The sequence below is a fragment of the Anopheles arabiensis genome, chromosome 3 (assembly GCF_016920715.1).
Source record: "Anopheles arabiensis isolate DONGOLA chromosome 3, AaraD3, whole genome shotgun sequence".
NCBI classification, from domain to species: domain Eukaryota; kingdom Metazoa; phylum Arthropoda; class Insecta; order Diptera; family Culicidae; genus Anopheles; species Anopheles arabiensis.
The window spans coordinates 25025657-25044798 of NC_053518.1; the positions used below are offsets into that span (position 1 = coordinate 25025657).

The window sequence follows — 19142 nt, forward strand, 5'->3', positions numbered from 1 at the left end:
ATACATGTCGGCAGCATATTTCGGTTGCAGAATAGGGCAGGGCTTTTTTGCTGTGTGTCTGTGTGTGTTTGTGTGTTGGTGTGCGTGCTACTGGAAGGAATTGCCCTTCTACTTGTACCACTATGGACTATGGTTTGCAAAACATAAGAGGAAGTATTTGCTACCGATGCAAAACACTTTGTTTTAATGTGAATTATGTTTGTGAAGCAACAGCTTTTAAAATTAGCGTAGACCGTCCAGGTTAGAGTTCGGGATTCGATTTGTAATATCAAATCGTTTGACGAAATGTGTGGTTCACAAATTGTTTAACGCTCTTCTGTATGGTGCATGCATATTGGAGCTTGTGACACAAGGAAGATGCGAATGGATCTTGCTGTGCATTGGCTTGTCCATAAACTGGGCCCGAGGTTTGCTTTAACCTATGCTTTAACCGAACGTTCTGCACATTAACATGTAACTACTGTGTGGTTTCAAAACGAGCTGTCTTGTCTTTCGACAACAATTTCGTGCACGAGTAATAGAAACTTCCCCCGCTTGTGTATGTGCCCCAGCTGACACACGCAAAAGTCCTAAGACGATTTCTCCACGTGTGTGTCCATCCCGTGGAGTTCCATACGGAACCATCTCTAGTACTTTGACTGAATGTGTACTCACTGTGTTTGTTTGTCTATCTTTTTTTTTTGAAAGGGGAAAAACAAAACTAGAAAACAAGAAATTGTAGTTAAGAAAACGGTAAAAGTACTGACATGATAAGAAGCACGTGGACTACGTACATATATATAAATATAATCCCAAATGTAAGAAGAACCAAGCAAACATTAAACATAAAAAAGGAACAAAAAAAACAAACAATTAAACTTAAAGTAATGCACGTTGTGTTCCGGGTTCGCTTACGCAAAAAAAAAACAAAACAAAACAAAAAAAAAATACTACAAAGCAGTTATTATGACTCACCAATTCTCTCTCCTTCGCATCGTAGCCGCGCTCTCCACACTTTTTAGTAGATTCCAAGTAGATGTGTAAGGATAAAAACAAGGATATGACCAGCATAGGACTAATATAGTATGAGGGCCGGCCGGGACGCAATGGGAGAGAGACACACACACAAACAGAGAATGTCCTCGCCGAACTTGTACGCGTGTACGCAAACCTATGATACAATACAACTGGAAGAAGGGATTCGGAAAGCAACGATCGGGATTCCGTGGGGTAAGGCGTAGTTTTGTATAATCTCGTTTCATTCTTGTTTTTCGTTTTGTTTTTGGAAGCCTTTGTGTAAATAGATGGATTGATGTTTTTTTGGGGGAATGCCAGAAACACAGCTAATGCGGGAGGGTGAGGAGAATGGTGACAACCTGCTGGATGAGGATCAAGAGACGTGTGATCAGTGTTTTAGGACGTGCGCGCGAAAGTAAAACCTTGGGTTAGGGCAATTTAGTGAAAGAAGAGTGGTTTCGAAAGCGGAATGTAAGCGAACAGAAACGACAGGAGGAGGGAGGAGGCATTATTTATTAAAAGAGCTTTATTGTAAGACGAGACGTTAATGAATATTTGCCACCATCTCCCTCCTTACCCCAATATGCACGTTCAGATCATCATACACACTACTAACAACAAGGTGACGTATAATGTCTCTTTTAGTTTGTTTGTAAGAAGTCTTTCCTTGAACAATACACACACACATATACTATTTCCTGGAAGAAACGGAAACTAAAATGTGGAAAGGCAAAACCAATCCCGCTTCTTCTTGTAAACTGCCGGATCTCTCTCTGCACGAGAGGGAAAGGGAAAATCGAACAAAGCTATTACTCCTTCCAAAGGGAGGCAAACATTATAAAAGGATAGTGCACGGGAAGGGCGCCCCAAAAGTTGGTGTGTGTGTGTGTGTGCGAGTGTGTTTTTTTAACATGTATTACTACTACCACAGAAAAGGAAAGACAGCAACAGGAACTGGATGCTGCTGATTCCGAACGAATTAGTGTAGTAAACTGTTAACAATTACATATGCACACACTCGCACACACACACACATAAGGGATAAGCGGCTTCCCGTACGCAAAAGTGCGCGCGTTTGAATGTGATTTGAAGTAGTGTACCGAAGGCCAGAGAAGCGAATCGGAAGAGCGAAGGCAACAGGAATCGAACCGCCGCCGGAGTACAGACAATTTGTGTAACGTGTGTAGTGTGTAATAAGTAAGACATATACAGAAATAAAGATAAAGCAAGAAAAGAAAAGCAAAACAAAACAAAAAAATACACGCGTATAGATTAGGAAACGATTGTGAATAGTTCAAACCAGCGGCAAATACACACTAGAGGTAAAGGAAAATGGGGAGGGCTTGCAGCAAAGTTTGCAAACGAAGTAAGCGACGCCTCCCTCCCATAAAAAAAGAAAGCTTTCGATTGAGGAAGAGTTGTGGTGTGAGTGGAGGAAGAGAGAAGGAAAATGCGAATGAAAATCAGTAAAAAGAAAGAAAAACCAATCCCAGAACAGAGAAAACAGACACAGCAGGCGGTGCGACACTCAACCATCCATTACCGCGGGAGTGCTGGTGATGGTGGTATTGTGTTGGCAGTTAGGCCTGTTAGGAATGCCCGTGTAACGTAATTCGATAATTAGTCTATTATTGAAACAAAAAAAAAAAACAACAACAGTGTATTTATATATAAAATTATTAATAAAATAATTTAAACAAGTTAGCAAAACAACAATTACAATGCGTGTGTGTGTTAGTGTTCATGTCCTGTTCATCCCGTTTGAACAAGGGTGCAGAAAGAAGGTCCTTATAGCAGCGAAAGGAACACCATTCGGACTTCCATCACGACAGCTCCATCCATCGTGAATGTCGCCAATTATCGTACAGACGACACATTACAAATAGCACATAATTCATCGTCATTTCAAATTAAGTCATTTCCATTTGCAGACCGAGGAGATGCTGTTGAAATTTATTGCTGCTACTTCGTGGCTCGCCGCGACGTCTTTTGCGCGCCACAACACAAAGGCAATCGTCTCCGGTTCTGAATGTGGCAATTCTCGGCGCCCATCATAGCGACGAAATGGACGAGAAGTCGAGAAAAGAAGATGCATTTCCGCAATTTGCAAAAGGCAGCAGCCGGGACGAGCTCTGGATGATGTCGATGATGCAGGTGGTTGCCACATTGGCCGTCGTCTCGCGTTGGTGGGCTTTAATTTAATTTGAATTATATGAAGGTAAGTGCAGTCAAGATTGTGTTTGCTGGTAGTAATAGTAGAACGTTATTTACTATTTCTGTGCCTATTGTTTTCTGTTTCTGCTGCAAGATTGCAACCATACATATAGTGTTTAATGATGGATATTTAAAACACAATTTAAAGACCTTTTTTTCTGCCAATACGATCTGTACCTCACCAATATGCCACCCAGATGCGAAGGCAGTCTAAAATGCCAAATTTACCGTTTTTCCCCCTTCACCAACAACTTTCAGCGCACCGAAATTGCATTAAATTGTGATAAAATGTGTACACATCACACCCGGACATTTCACCTTTTCTATAAATTGTGCCCAATTTATTGGACTTTCAGTACCGTGCGCTCCGTCCCGCCCTTAAAAGTTGACAAAATCCAGCTCACGCACCATCACCAGCGTAAGGCGAAGCGTTTTCTGATCGGACAGCCACGCCGCATTGCCCCGGTCCGGGTTGATCCGGTGCGGCAGGGTCAGCTCGAGCCGATACCTTGGCGACCCGACCGTTACTCGTTGCTCCTGCACCTCCAGCTCGATCTGGTGGATGCCTACCGAGTCATCCTCGGCGGTAAGAAACACCTCCACGACCATACTCTCACAGCTGGCCGTGGCGGGCGTTTTGCAGTTCATCTGCAGATAGATGTCCTCGGTGGCGACCGTCTGGCGGTAGGAGATCCGATAGTCCGGTTGCTTGCGCGAATCGAACAGTGCCCGGTCCTGGTGCAATTGCTGTGCCTCCCATTGCTCGAGCGTGCTTGGTTCCGGGTTTGGTTGGGTGTCTGGGGCGAGCGGCGCATAGGAGCAGGGTTTCACGTGCTCAGCCGGATCGGTGGGGTGTTTTTTTGATTTCGGTTTTTGTGCCGCCGGTTCTCCAATATCTCCGGGACCTATAGGGGGAATGGTCCAGAATTGTTATTAGCACGTTGTGGGACATTGAGTAGTGAAACATCTTACCTAATTGGGGAACATCTTGGGCAGTAGGCTCATCGTCTGATGACGAGCCATCATCGTCGGCTTTGAACAGTTTCTGTAGCAGTCGAATGTTCTCACCACCCAGCAGGGACATTTTATTTCGGGGCTGTTTTGTTTCTTGGAAATATTCTCACGCGCGGATTCGTTTTTTTGGGTGCACACAGAGGACAGGCACAGGCTGGTGACTGTGATGATGGCGATATTCGATGAAATAGTCGATAAGCGGCGTGCTGCTAGATGCATAGTAAACATGTTGCCGTGTTACCATGGTTGCGCGTATGGCTTTCCAACGCATGCGTATTAGAGATGGGCATCATGAGAAACAAATTGCACCCGGTTCCGGATGGCTCCAGACATATCGGATCCAGTATCGAAGGATAAGTTTAATGAGAAAAGAAGAACCTCCTGGAAACGTTCGAAATTGTTTGGAATGATTCGAAAATTAATTGGCGAATTACTGATCTCGAGTAATTCCAAACTATTTTATACTAATCCGATGGTTCTGAACGATACTGCACGATTCCAGATCGTCATGGCGATTCATATGTCTTTGGAGTCAGAACCGGAATAACCCTAGGAAGAATCTGTTTGGAATTGTTTAGTTTAGTTTATTATTAATCGATTAGTTTATATTGTGTTTGCCATCTATAAGGCGTACCTCGCAGTGTAGTAGAATCTCATCGGAATCTCATTTGGAATTGGAAGAAACAGCTAAATCTCTAATCAACAAATATAAGAATCCTAATCAATTTGTTAAAATCATTCTGTACAATTTACAAACCTTTCTCACAGCAGAGTCATCGTTTGTTAGGATCTAAGTTCAGAGAGAAGCCACTCAACCCCATGAGTATGTGTGGCTCGATCGTCATGGTTTGTGCTGTATCATTCACTATGTCCCCTGCGGTCTCTATTCCCAACCTTTACTCCAATATTTCACCTAACGGCCACAAAACAAAGCAAAAAGGAAGATAAAAAAAACCATAAAATGCTTCCTTCTTCCGCGATTTTGCCAACGTCGTCGTCGTATCGCCGTATCGATACTCGCCCACTCCAAAACACTTTTTGGGATGTAAGCATTCGCAATTTTAACAGATCGATCACGATCGTCGCCTCCTTCTCGTCGTGGGTCGCGAGAGCTATAAACCTGTACAGCCGTTAGTAGTTTGTTCATTGAGCACGTATTGGGAATTGTTTTTTTTTGTGGTCGACTGGTTGGCCCATACAAAGATATTCTACAACACAGCAAAAAGAGTTTAAGCTTTTTGTCTCGATCTATTGTTACCATAGTGCACCTAGTTATACACGCACCACTGTACCTCGAGCAGTGCCAAAAGTTCCCTGCTCCACCAGGTTCAAATGGTTTGTTCGCCCTTCCTAGCAGCTTCTGTATCGTTGACATTCTTATTGTTGATATTGGTTCCACCACCCACTACAACACACACACACCAGCATTACCGGTGGCATTATCGCCAACCTCACCCATCCACCTACCTGCCCGGGACAGCGCGGAAGAAAACTCATAATCTTCTCGCTCGGCTGTCTCCATTTGGGCGGCTCGTTACGATCGGTTTCTATCCTCCCAACATCTTACTACAACCGCCGCCGGCTTCGATGCTTCGTCTTTGCGCCCCTGTTCACAATCGTTGCTCGCTTATCGTCGCTCCTCTCCTCCCGCCCCGGATCGTGACACATATGCTTGGGGGAGATATTTTTTTCGCGATCTCCCACATTTAAATCAGTCCACTACTCGACGGCAGCCGGTCCGGACGTTCTGTCGTGTCGTCTGGTCGTCTGGTCTGCGCGGTTTGGTGGTTGCGTGTGTTTCGGCAGCACGTAGTTCTTTCGAGTTGGTTGGTCGCTGGTGTTTTGTGTCTGCCAGTGTCTGCCAGAAGTCGGAGTTGAGCTTGCTGGACGAGTGCAATCGGAATCGGTGGTTTTTGGCAGCCGTGAAGGTAGTGCTCGTATCGATTCAAGTGTTTGATGTAGGCGAGCTGATCGTGGTGTGGGGGTTTTCTGGTAAAAGTGGCGTTTGCTATACGAGTAATACGAGATGAGGCGATGCTAAATGGTGTGATTATCGAAGCCGGTTGCGTGTTGATTTGGGTGACTCAAGCTGTGAACGGATCCTGTTACGGAGTGAAAATTGGAGTTCCTCGGTAGAGTGGTCTAAAGTGTCAAGTTACGCCTGATTAGAAGATTGTGTGAGGTTCCGTGAGTTTAAGTAAGCAGCAAAACGTGCCACTAATTTTTCGTTTGATTTATTTACGGTAAGTCATTCTTCGTTAGAGCACACACAGCCACATGTGATTCGCTCGCGTAGAGCGTAGAGCTGACGCGATCGTTAATCTTGAGTGTGATTCTTCGTGTGTGGCATTCCGGACAATCGAAACAAAAAAGCTAAAAACTATGTATTAAAACACTGACCACTGTCACTGGGAATGGGTGGTGGACCCCATCGTCAGCATGTCTGTTGCATCACTCAACACCCTGTTCGTTTCCTTTCTTGGGATGCGGGAAACGCGTGATCATCGTGCCGGCATGATTTTTGGCTGTAGCCAGGCAGCAGCAGCTTCCGCATACAGCAGCCGCAACCGTACTATGCTCTGCCGAAAGCGATCGAAAGCGTTAGCAAAGAAAGCAAAGCGAAGCAAGAATAATGTGCATGATCTCGTGCCCGTCGTGCCAATTCCGCTCTTACACAGTGAATGCATTCGAATGAGATTTAACGACTTAATTATTAATACGCGTGAGTCGGTCGGTTTTGGGGAGGGGTGGTTGAGGGAGGGAGTACCGACCACCAGAATTTATGGCTGCCCAGTTTGATCGCAGATGGACGCTTCGGGGTCGGAAGTGGGAAGATTCGCAGCTAGAATTGTTGTTTTCTTTTCTTTGCGGCCGCTCTCTTCGCCCTATTCTGCGTAATCGGCCCTCCCCTTCAGGTCAAGGATGTTGTGGTTTGTGGTGCAGCACTCTTGTGCACACAATTTATGCGTGTTTGCGCGTCGATAATCGCGCGCCCTCCCGGCGTTGGTGGGCCTATATCTTAATTAGTCGTAAAAATTATTTATTGTCTTCCAGATTCGGACCGTGGCTGTAGAACCTAGCGATGCTTTGGTTTGGTGGTGCAAAACTTACCCATCGAGAGAGAGAGAGAGAGTTGGGGAGAGTTTTTGGAGATTTTAAAGCATTGTATTATAGATGAGTGTCTGAGCCTGAGTGCCGGCAGCGTAGTGTCCTTTTATGCCACTGGATCCCCGGCGCGTTTGTTTGGGGTGCGAGGCCAATCCACCATTGCTGGTTTTGTTTTGATAGCATTTTAATGCCCATTTTACGATCTGTTAGCTTTAGAGGCCGGCTTTAGAGAGCAATGGTTCCGAAATGGTGTGCTGAAAAGATTGCTGGCGATTGTTTCCCGATCGGAATTAGCGTGATAGGAAGTGTGCGCTACAGCACGCTGGGCTTGGCGGATTTTTATGACAACTTGAAGTGACAAATGGGACAGAAATAAGTACGAGAATAAGCGGTGTATTAGATCTCCCATCATCAACAGATCATCTCCGTGTGTAAGTTTAGCAAGCGCGACAACACTCCTCCAAAAATGCGTGTTCTTGTTTTTTTTTGTTTTTATTTTGGGTGGAGCAAATCTGTTTGCGAAAAAAAAACAGTCGCAAATATGCGAAATGATGATGCGGAACGAACAACATGCACATCGATGCTCGTAAACATCGGTCCTTACCTTGGTGATGAAAACCGCATCGCATCGGTACGGGCCCCGAGAGGGTCGCCATGTTCGGTGTGGTAGCAGCCGATCGTCACACGGCAAGAGTGTGAACGATGAACAAGCGCTATCGGGCCAATAATTCAACTCCCACAAGTTGGTTGGCCAGGTCCCCTTCCCATTGGCGGGCAGGGGGGGCTCTGGTAGATGTGTCTTTGTCGCCAAATGCTGGTCCACTTTCAGACACGCGCGCGGCACTGCTTGCAGCGAGATGACAGATTGTGCTTTTGCCGGTCGGGGCCAACCGTGATGGTGACGTCGATGACACCTACCAAGAAGGGAAGGGTGGTTGGGTTCGTTCTTCTCACGCGACCATCTGTTTTTTCGCAACCAGGAAACCATCAAGAGCGCTGGAGGTGATCTTTACCATTTTTTTTGTAACGCACGTGGTGTTATATTTGGGGTGCGTTTTTCTACGTTTTTTGCCATCATTCGGAGTCATGTTCGATCGATAAGCTATTGGATTTGCGAGGGGGTCAAAAAATATAGATGCGATCTTCAAAAATAAGGAAAAAGTCTCTGCTCCCTATCCTACGGCCACCAACCTGAGGGTGAATTCTAATTCAAATAGAAAGAAGCAGAAAAGCAAACGTTGGCAGAATCTTGATCGTGTGTCAGCTTGACGCAAGTGGAACAGCGATCGTTTTTCGTTAATCGCAAAACATGATCACGATTACAGGGGCTTTTTCTGCCAAACAACTTCTCGATCTTTGGCAGTTTGAAGCAGCGTTGTACAGCGCGTGATCTCCAGCGCGAAGAGAACTTTAAACCCGGTGCCTTTAACCGTAGACCGTGCCCCGTGTAGTTTAGCCATTTGTTTCGTTTTCCCACCATTTATACTTCTCTGCCTATCGTTTCAGGATCGGAGCAGAACGGCGGTACGACGCGAGCTGACGATGATCGTCCGGTGGCCAAAAATGGTGCGACCCGCCAGCGGTTTGTTGCTGGTCTGCGCATTGTTGGCCGTTTGGTTCGATCTGTCCGATGGTTGGCGTTATGACAGAGGTTAGTAGGATGTTGTGCGTGTGTTAGGATCCCGTTTGATGGAACTGGAGCTAGCGGGTTGACAAATTGGTCTTGTAATGGGAGTGGTTTGAGTTGAGTTTATCGAGCAATATTGATCTCTAGAACTTCTGGATAGCATTTCCAATGACTTTAGTAACTTTGATTTAATATACACCATTTAACCTACTATTTAATTTAATATCTCTAGAACTTCTAGATAGCATTCCAAATGATTTTAGTATCTTCAATATAATAAACTAATTCGTCTAAGTGCATGATCATGTTATGATCTTTCTGATATTCCCTTTAAATCACCTCCAAACTAACGTGATCTTCACACTTTAGATTCAAAACCCAAATCTACTCAACTGGTTTTGCTATGCTCATTGGAACTTCTTCACGATCACGATCCAAGATCATGATCTATGCCTATTACTGATCTCATTTCCTATTCTGCGAACAATTTTGTTTGTTTCTGTCCGACCCATTACCGTCTGTGGGATAGTAAATTTGCAATTCACACTAACAAATGTACCTCTCCCATCAATTCGGTGTCACTCGTGTTGCACCTTTACTTTGCTGGACGGTGGTGTGAACGCAGGTTTTAGAATATTCCACTCACGCCATGTGTTCTCCATCAACTCCAACTTCGATTTACATACAGTACCGATTCGGTGTTATTTATTTCTTCTCTCACTGCTCGATTGGACGACTTATTTTCTTCTTTCCATGCCTTTTTTAACGTTTGATGCTACCGACACGGCTAAAACCAACGACGACGATGGTGGTGACGGCAAAACATTCTGCAACAAACTCTCGCCAAAACAAAAAAAAATCAACACCAACCAATCATTGACTAAATGATCGTCACGCGCATCATCATACACACTCCCCTCGGATGGGGATGGGGAAAATAATTTCTTCATTCACACACACACACGCACACACCCTCGATCATCAACCCCGTTTCCTCCCGTTCGATGGTGGAAACACAACGCGTTTGGAACACGCGCACAATGAATCACATCCCATCGCAACAACAACAAAAACCGGTTGACCGGATGCCGGCGCGAACCTTTACCCAGTGCCCAGACTGTATGGAGACAAGGTGCCGACGAAGGCAATTTCGCCCCGATTGCGCAAAGTCCAGCGGCGGATCGTGATGCTGCACGACTCGTACCGCACCAAGGTGGTACCACCGGCCGCGAATATGCTAAACATGGTGAGTAATGTGGAGCTGAGGGGGAATGTTTGGTCTTGTGTGTATGTGTTGATTTTGGGGTGGGTACAAACAAACAGGCTGAACACCGAGACCAAGACGGGCTAATGGGAATTGGGCCCGCCGAAAACGAGGAGGGGGAGAGCGTAGGGAATGATTTTCTGTCACCAGAATGTCTGTCGCGGTGATCGCGCGCTCGGACGCAACTTAACATCATGGGTTAATTTATAACCTTGTACAATGTTTAGATTCTTAACAGATTCCAACGGTCAAACTGATGTTCATGGAGGGGAGGTTTAATACATTAGCTTGCGAACAGATTTGCCGAAGAAGGTGATCGTGTGTATTTTAGGAACATAGGGAATGTTTTAGGAGTATAGGGAAGTTGTCAAGTCAAGTTGCGCATTTGTTTTCATAACCTAAATATTTTGCACAAGATTAATGCGTTACGATCGCTCTGGAGACTATTGGAATAGGTGCTCCGCGAGTCATGAACCTTATTTGATGAACCAACGCAAACGATCCGTAGCTCTATGCAATGGCACGGCACGGCAAACACGGCATTACTGGCGCCAGCTTAACGGTTATTATTTCGCTATAAGGGAAATCGAAAACTGCGTACCATAAATAAGATTCCCTCCGCATCTTGGGTGCTTACCATAAGGTACTCGACCCGATCCGCTGATGCTGCCAACAAACTGCTTGGTTGCCTTTGTTAAACACCGGACGCCAGATTAACGATATTTATGTGATAGGAAAAGACGCACAATCGCTCGCAAAATGGTGTAACATTTCAGTCAAAATATCGACAAGATCGATTCGGGAAAGGATTTATGCAGTGTTTATGGGTGGGTAGAAAGAGAGAGAGAGAGAGGCATGGGGACGCCTAGCCGCATGAAAAAGGGCATAACGGTTATGGTTATGAAAATTGTATTGTAATAATCCTAAACATGCCGTTTGGTGACAAATGAGCGGGTGCGTGTTGTGCGTGAAGGAAACGATTTCTCAACACCCGTAACCCGTGGCTGTGATATTTCTGTGCGCTGTTTTGTGTGCGCTACTGGCTCAGCCGAGCTACGCAAACGCCAGCTTGTCACGGGGCGATAAAATATTGGAAGTTAATTTAAATAGAAGAGAAATTTATCTTATCCCCGAGCACCACCGGTCCCATGGTGTCAACCATGGGGACGGAAGCGGTCCGTACCATATAAGGGTCGCAAATCGACAGTGTTAGAAATGATTTAGAAGAAGCAGAAATGGTGGTGGTTACTGCGCTTTTCGAGGGTATATGCAAGGTATTGTATATGCAAGATCACCAAATCTCGATCGCAACATACCGCTTTTTAGGCCATGAACCAGAAAAAAAAGAATAAAAACCCGCCTCTGCTTCGGTATTCTTTATCTTGTATCTTGTTTGGTAGTACGTGCAAAGCCACCACAGCATTCAAGAGGACAACCGGCATCCTCGACCTTAAAGCTTAAACCTGGGCATCATAACGCAATCATTAATATGCAAATCCGTATGTGACAACAGACGGTTCAAAACGTTGTTCCCCCAAACGTCGCGGCCAGGTTCGAGTTTGCGAGCGACACGTTAATCGGGCAATCGGGGTGGACAAACGCGGGACTAAAGCACACCGGTCCGATTCCGATTTGTCGTCTTAAAGTACGTCGTTTTCGCGGTTGGCAAATTTATTGTGATCGCTTCATTTTTTTCTACGAATCGGAGACGTCGGACGATCTGGCAAGGCAGTGCACCCCCTTAATCGCATTAGGCAGGGTGGAGCGGGCAATAGGGTGGTTAGGTATTAGTGATGGGAAAAAATGATGAAGGAATCAGTTCCGTCTAGCTTCGTTTTTTCTTTATTCACCTACTCATCGGAGTCGGAGGTCCGGAATCAGTGTCGGAAAACGGGTTTGGAATCGATCAATCAGAATTGGAATCAGAATAAGTCTGAGTCCAGGATCGGAATCAAGATCGGTTCTGGGATCGAAATCGAGATTAGGATATCGATCCCGGCGAATCGGTTCCTTTGCTGCTACATTTAGAACGTTTGCAGCGGCGATTGTATCGATAGCCCAGCTGCTGTATTGATTAAATCCTGCGATAAACTTGTGTTTATATCAATAATTCCTGAAATGGAATTAAGTCCGGGATCTAAATCTAATTCTATTCAGAAATTGGTATCGGTCCCAGAATTGGTTCCATAATCTAGTCCAGAATTAATTCCAAAATCAATTCAACCGTATTCGGTTCTAAAATCAATTTGAGAATTGGTACCAAATTCGAATCCAGAGTTGGTTTCAGATACGCTTCCAAAATCAATTCCTAAAACAAATCCTGAAACGGATCTCGAATCGAATTAGGAAATCAGAATTTAGACCGAAGCCTGCTCCAGAACAGATTCTAAAACCGATTTCAGATTCGAATCTGGAATCGATTTCCGAATCGATACTTTCAAAATTATGTTTTATACCAGACTAATTCCCTACAGTACGAAAACGTTACACTATTCATGAAATTCCAGAAGGGGATTCGAAATTAGTTTCGGACACGTAATCACAACCGAGTAGGTCCAATTCCAAGCGCCCATCACTATTCGGTACGTCAAAAACGCACTAACGATCCGGATTGGACGATCGAGAATGGAGAGATAATTGGTTCACACCTTCTCCACAAAATCGATCTCCAAAAGTGCAATCAAAGCAGTCGGGGTGACATGCACATGCTCAACACACGCACATGGAGCGTTGGTGGACAGGCGGCTCTGGACCAATATAAGCTGACAGCGATTCAATTTAGGGTTTAGAGGGGGGTTGAATTATCGCTCAAGCGCGAAACTCACGTGAGCAATGCGTTCGGCTAACGAGCTGCTTCCCGAACAACGACGTTCGAATGTTGTGCATTGGCGTCGGCGGGCTCGACACTATCTACCAAGATTGATGAGCAGCATCCACATCCATAAGTGGAGATCTCGCTTGCAAGAAAGTGAATTGAAAACAGGCGGAAGTGGACCTGTGCCAGCGCGTTAAAGAAGCTTACCAGTGTGCAGTAAGGTGTGACCTGCGAGGAGGTCCTATTATTTATAGGCAATTTGTTTATGGGAAGATCAAACAGATTCGATGGTAGTTGCCGCAACTTCATTGAGACGTTTTACCCCGCACAAAACGAGCATTGGGGGGTTGGGGTTCGTCGTTCACCAGGTGTGTTACCTTTTTCTGCTGAAGACGCTACGGTTCGATTCAGCTTCTTTCTCACTCTCCCATACGTTTCGCGTCTCGAAGACGCATTGGGGGAGAAAAGCAATCTAATTTGCATGCAAATCAATGCCGGTTCACGCTCAATCCCCATGTTCCCTCACCATAAGTGGGCTCGCGCACACACACACGTGCGCGCGTAAACTAATAAAACTCATCAGCCGATGATCTCATTCATTAGGCAGTGTTTATTTAATCTCCGACCACTGTCGAACGCATCGCACCATCAACCCGAGGCCTCATAAAGTGGCCGAATTTACGATCGACGATCGACTCGCAGAACTTCCGATCCGATTGTGGCAGGTTTTTCTTAAATGGTTCCCACCACACTCACCGCTTGGGACACCAATTTTTGCTTTTAATTTCCGGAACGTAATTTCTTACCTCTACATTCTCTCTCTCTCTTTTTTCTTAGAAATGGCACCACGGTGCGGCCCGTTCCGCCCAGAAATGGGCAAATCAGTGCCGCGTCCTAACGCACGACACACCGAAGGGCCGTTGGATCGACAACTTCGGAGCCTGCGGTCAGAACATCTTCGTCTCGACGCATCGTGTACCTTGGTAAGTGGGCATGACGGCACTCTCTTCCGCTCCTTGGAAGCTGTCAACGGGTACGACCTTCTCCGGTAAGGTTGATGACTCGGTCTTCTTCAGCAAGTTGCGCACAGTGCGTAGGAGTCCGCGTTGAAGGCAGCATTGGCCATGCTTTCCTTCAACTTTTATCCGACAGCTTTGACAGCTTGGTGCGGTCGGCGCCTACTACTGTCATCGGGTTGCGGATTTGATTTTGATCGATTTTCGCACCACTAGCAACCGGCCGGCCAATCGTGATGCCATTTTCAGCAGGGTCGCAAAATCCTTCTAAGGTTAATTGCGATTAACTTTTCTACTTGCTTTCTTTATCCGATAGGATGTTCGCCTTGCGGACGTGGTTTTTGGAGCGGCAAAACTTCACGTACGGCTCCAGCCGGAACGATCTGGACAGCGTCGGGCACTACACGCAGATGGTGTGGGCCGCCACGCACAAGGTCGGCTGCGGGCTAACCAAATGTCCGAAGGGTGGCCCCCGGGGGAAACCGTTCTACAACTACGTCTGCAACTACTGCCCGATGTGAGTACCCGAGAGGGGTGAAAGTGGGGTGATCTTCAAACGATCGTGTGTGATCGTGCGTACTAATTAAGTAATAGTGGCGCAGGAGTTGGAGAGTTAAGGCGTGTAGGCCTTGGCAGCCTCTTATGGACGATCACACGTCCTTGCACCAGTTTGTGCGTGTTTGTCCTGATTTATCGCTCTGTCCCTTTTTGGAGTGTTTCACTTTCATCCGTTATACCACGCATTTTCTCCCCTTTCGCAATGTGTGATCGCCAAAGAGGCGACTGTGACGTTGATGGATGGATTAAGTCGTTTGCGAGAGCGGGTGTCTAAAATGCTTTCTTTCAACGCACAGCGCGCGCGGATTTGGCCATGTCCAAAAATGCTTTCCACACCCTGAAACAGATATGAAGCTGTAATAGTTTGGAGTTGGATGTAACTTGAGCGCCAGCTGAGAAAGTTTCCGTTTCGATTGTCCGAAAATAATTAATTTGAAAGCGTTTTTGAATTGAAAATGGAACGCATCGAGATCGGTTTGTTTGTGTTGCTGTTACTAATGTTTTCGTAACCTGTCTTCCAGCGGAAATCATGAGGAGAAACTGGGCCTACCGTACAAGCGGGGCCGCCCGTGTGGTTCCTGTATGCCCAACTGTCTATCCCGTAAAATAAGGTAAGCGTAAGCAAGTAAATAAACACTTCATTTGTTGATGTAAGACCCCTTTTTCACTTTTTTTTTTACTAACAGACTCTGCACCAACTCGTGCAATACCGCCGATCTGTGGGCAAACTGTCGCGATCTGTACCGGACCTGGCCCGGGTGGCTCTGCAATACTGCCACGCCGGAGGGGCTGGAGCGCCAGCGGAACTGTGCGGCCACGTGCACCTGCCAAGGGAAGATTCACGACTGAACGGAGAGGGGTGAGGGTGGCCAAAGGGCGTTAAGGGTGGATATGGGGAGCGGGTGGGAAGGGGAAGGGAATGTTGTACTTACAAATTAAGCTGTTTCGGCCAGTGCCATTTGTATGCTAGAGAAGAGTACTGCAGGCAGAACGTAGAAAAAGAGGAAGAAGAATAAGAAGAAGTAAAAGAAGAAGAATAAAAAAAGAAAAAGTCGAAGAAGAATTCAAACAAGGAGAAAAAGAAAAATCCGAAGAAGAAAAAGGAAAAGAAGAAAAAGGAAAAGAAGAAGAAGAAGAAGAAGAAGAAAGCGAAGAGGAGAAGTAGAGAATACAAGAAGAGGAGCAATTTCCATTTCACTTTCATCCCAATACAAGCGTACTGTCTGTAGCAAAATGGGGGGCAGAACACACTCTATTTTAGTTTGTTTCATTATGTTTTTCTTCTTTGTATTTCACTAGAAGTTAGTTTTTAAAGTTATGTAGGGTTTCCGACAATTGTGATGGGTGTCTGGGGTATCTTTTCTTCTCGAAAGCCTTTTGTTTCGTTGTTTCGTACTCAGAGCGAAAAAGAAAGAAAGCAACACAGTGAGAAAGAGAGGCAAAAATTAAAACTAATCAACAAAATTTCGGTTTGGCTCGTTGTGATGTAAATACTGGCGGGAAGAGAGAATAAAATGTCCTACAATCGTAAAAGCACGTGTTTGTTCTCATTTTTTCACCTGTGTGTGTCTATGTGCTGTGTCACATACAACAACAGCTAAAAGCTCCGTTAAAGTTGGCATTTGTTTCGTATTCGAAATTGAACAGTATGTGTCGTGTGCTGATGGGTGGCATTGCCCCAAAGCAGGGTGAGTGGTCTGAAAGCGTCACGACAGGTCAGCTTCCGGTGACGAAGCACACGCGGTGATGGACGGGTTCCCCAGCCTCCCCCTCCGCTCAGTGGTATATGTGTAGACATGAATCACAACAAGTGGGGCCGGTGTTGTTATGCTGTTTATGTGCTGTGATGGATCTGTCGTACAGTAGTAGGCGGCACTATTAGCATGGTTGCCATGGTGTTGATGCTGCTGTTAGACGTGATGGGGGCAAAAAGGGGACCATCAGCGATGACGCTACTGAGCGAAAACTGTTGACCTTATGTTGCCATTCTATCCCCCTAGCAGCGTGACGGTGAGTAGCTTGAATTTAATAAACAAATTAACACTTTTTGCTTGATTTTAATGCGGAAAATGTTCTATAAAGGATCATTTAATATTTTATATATTTTTAATATTTTTATTAGTTTTTCACTATTTTATTTACTATTTATTTATTTATTTTGCAAATGAATTTGCAATACCTTTTTCACTCCTGCCAACGATACACTCCCTTTCGGTACTACTGTCCACTACTAACCTCATCGTGGCAAGAAACGTAGCCCTCAATTTATGACCCGCGCTGACGGATGGCTTCTATCGTACACTGACCTTGTATTGTGTTTCGCTTCCATGGTCACGACAGGGTGGCAAAAGGGGGACAACAGCATGGACACTCCCTTCTCCCTACCCATACCGATGCACTTTCGCGCACCGATCCAGTGTGTCATCTTTCCCCCCGGTGTAGTGAAGTTCACGAATTGCAAGGCAAGGGATGACCTCTTTGTTGCCGGCACGCTGCAGGAAAAGCTATCAGCCAACCGATAGTAAACCGGGGATGGAGGGGCGACCGGTGGTCGACGAAAATCGCTCATGCAAAACACAGAAACGGGAAGCGAGGGAGGACAACGGGGTGAGGAACCGAGACAAGATCGTGGTTTTCTCACCATTCTTACGTACGAAGTAGGCGAGTAATTTAAGAACGCACAAAACATAATCAGAATTCATTACGCGCGCCGGGCTGGGCTGGGTTGGCGGGTGTTTCATGCAAAGTGAAGCAGTCGGCCAGCAGGTGGCGATCAGTTGGAGCGCTTGGGAAAGGCCCGAGGTCGTTAGTGAAGTTTCGGAAAGGAGTTTTATCTTCTCTTTCTGCGTGTTTGTGTGTGTGTTTTTTGCTTTATAGCTTGTTAAGTTTGTCAATGTTTGTGCCCATTTCCAAAGCACTAAAAACACTTTGCGAATGATAGGAAAGCCTCGTAAAGATAGTTTATGTGTGTGTGTGTGTGTGGGGGGGGGGGAGCCTTTGGAGAAGAAGAACCAAACCCGACTGGCGAAGATGAACTTGTGAATGAATCTAACTTGTCAATCCATTGCTCAATTCTTGTCACGTTTAGCGCACTCGGGAGAAGGGGAGAAATTGAAAGAAAGAAAACGTTTGAAAAGGCATTTTCAATTTACATATTTTATTCAAAGCAGTATATTGACCGGGCTGGATGGAGGTTGGTATGAATAAAAAAAAACAGGCGTTGAATTAAGCATTCGTAAATTGATCGTTCCGTGTGCAGTTGTTCTTGTTCATGTATTCTCAGCAATTGGAATTTCCTAGTGCGGCATTTACATTGTTGGGCGAATAATTGATCATGAGGAATGTTTTATAATCGAAGCTGTTCTTCGAATAATGATTCTAGCTAAATCAGTGCGTTATTCTTTTGCTTAATTTTGATTAAGCTTTTCAAGCTAATTTGTAATTTATATTTAATTTTTGGTTGAAATCTTAATCGTTTTTTGGGCCGAACAACATTTTGTGTAGTTATCAAATGCATGTATTTAATCTACAGCTAAATAGAATGATAATGATGGCAATAATTAAAACGAGATGGCCGTGTTCTAGTAATTCAGAAAGCCAACCAAAATTACCACGAAACAAGTGATGATGCATGTTAAAAGTTCACTTGTTCCAGAAATGACACAACAGTTTAACTTCTTAACCCACCTGCTACCAGTACAGCAATGCAGAAGAAGAAAGAACCCTGACCTACCCGGGCAGAACATTCAACAGCTCTTTAACAGTCCCAACTTGCTGCGCGTTTAAACCACCATTTCCTCTTCCTCCTCTGTGTTTAGTTGCGGTTTTTGGCACAAAATTTCCTCCCGCGGTCTGTGTTTTTGTTGCGGTTTTGTTTTGCGGCCCCCTTTTTGGGAAGAATTTTACCTCGAACCCCAGGTCGCACCGCCAGCACAGTAGTGCCCTTGCCGGACGCTTTCCCGCGTGTTGACCCTCGGCACCGTCATCATCAACCCTCTCAACCCCGGTTGACGCATCACTTTATATGCCGCGCGCTTATGCTGCGCGCTAACTACTCTGGGAGAGCGTTTTATTACCTCGCGCTGCTATCTCATTGGATTCACCACCCAATGGGCCTCTCATCCCCTTCGTCCGTTGTTTTAAAGCTTCCCAGCGACAGAACCACCCTGGACCGTATACACTGGACACTAGTACCATCGCACGTAGTCATCGCACGCAACCCCTCGCGTGGACGCAGGTCCGAAAGGTCCAGTGCTGCGTAGGTGAAGCGTGTCGGAGCGTTAGGGGTGTTTTTGTTGTCGCTGTGTTGTGTTGCTTGAATTTATGCTTCACGCGTGGTTCTCTCCCTTTCTTACTTATCACTTTATTTCTCCCCCCCCCCCTCTCGTCTCCCTATGTTTTATCCACGCTCAACCAAACACCTATATTCACTTTGCGCGCGGGGTGTTTTTCATGCGAATGGATGGCGCTACTGGTGGTGGAAATACCACGAGGTACTACTCTCTGCCTCTCTCTCTCTCTTTTTCTCTC

At 45.6% G+C, this 19142-nt stretch overlaps 2 protein-coding genes across 3 annotated transcripts; one reads left to right on the top strand and one right to left on the bottom strand.

Annotated features, from left to right (window-relative positions):
• Positions 1–2584: 2584 nt before the first annotated feature.
• Positions 2585–15680, top strand: LOC120900133 (cysteine-rich venom protein-like). 2 transcript variants are annotated; one of them, XM_040306755.1, is made up of 8 exons: positions 2585–2839; positions 2928–3214; positions 8839–8983; positions 10069–10205; positions 13876–14021; positions 14371–14571; positions 15134–15223; positions 15299–15680. In XM_040306755.1, exons 2-8 carry the CDS (start codon positions 3209–3211, stop codon positions 15459–15461), a joined length of 888 nt encoding a protein of 295 aa, XP_040162689.1. In that variant the 5' UTR covers positions 2585–2839; positions 2928–3208; the 3' UTR covers positions 15462–15680. The 2 variants fall into 2 exon arrangements, with proteins under 2 accessions (XP_040162689.1, XP_040162690.1); XM_040306756.1 differs by lacking the exons at positions 2585–2839; positions 2928–3214 and adding an exon at positions 5955–6467.
• Positions 3278–4440, bottom strand: LOC120900134 (dynein assembly factor 6, axonemal). Its single transcript, XM_040306757.1, has 2 exons — positions 4183–4440; positions 3278–4115 (listed from the first exon to the last, which is right to left on the bottom strand). Exons 1-2 carry the CDS (start codon positions 4292–4294, stop codon positions 3589–3591), a joined length of 639 nt encoding a protein of 212 aa, XP_040162691.1. The 5' UTR covers positions 4295–4440; the 3' UTR covers positions 3278–3588.
• Positions 15681–19142: the final 3462 nt, after the last annotated feature.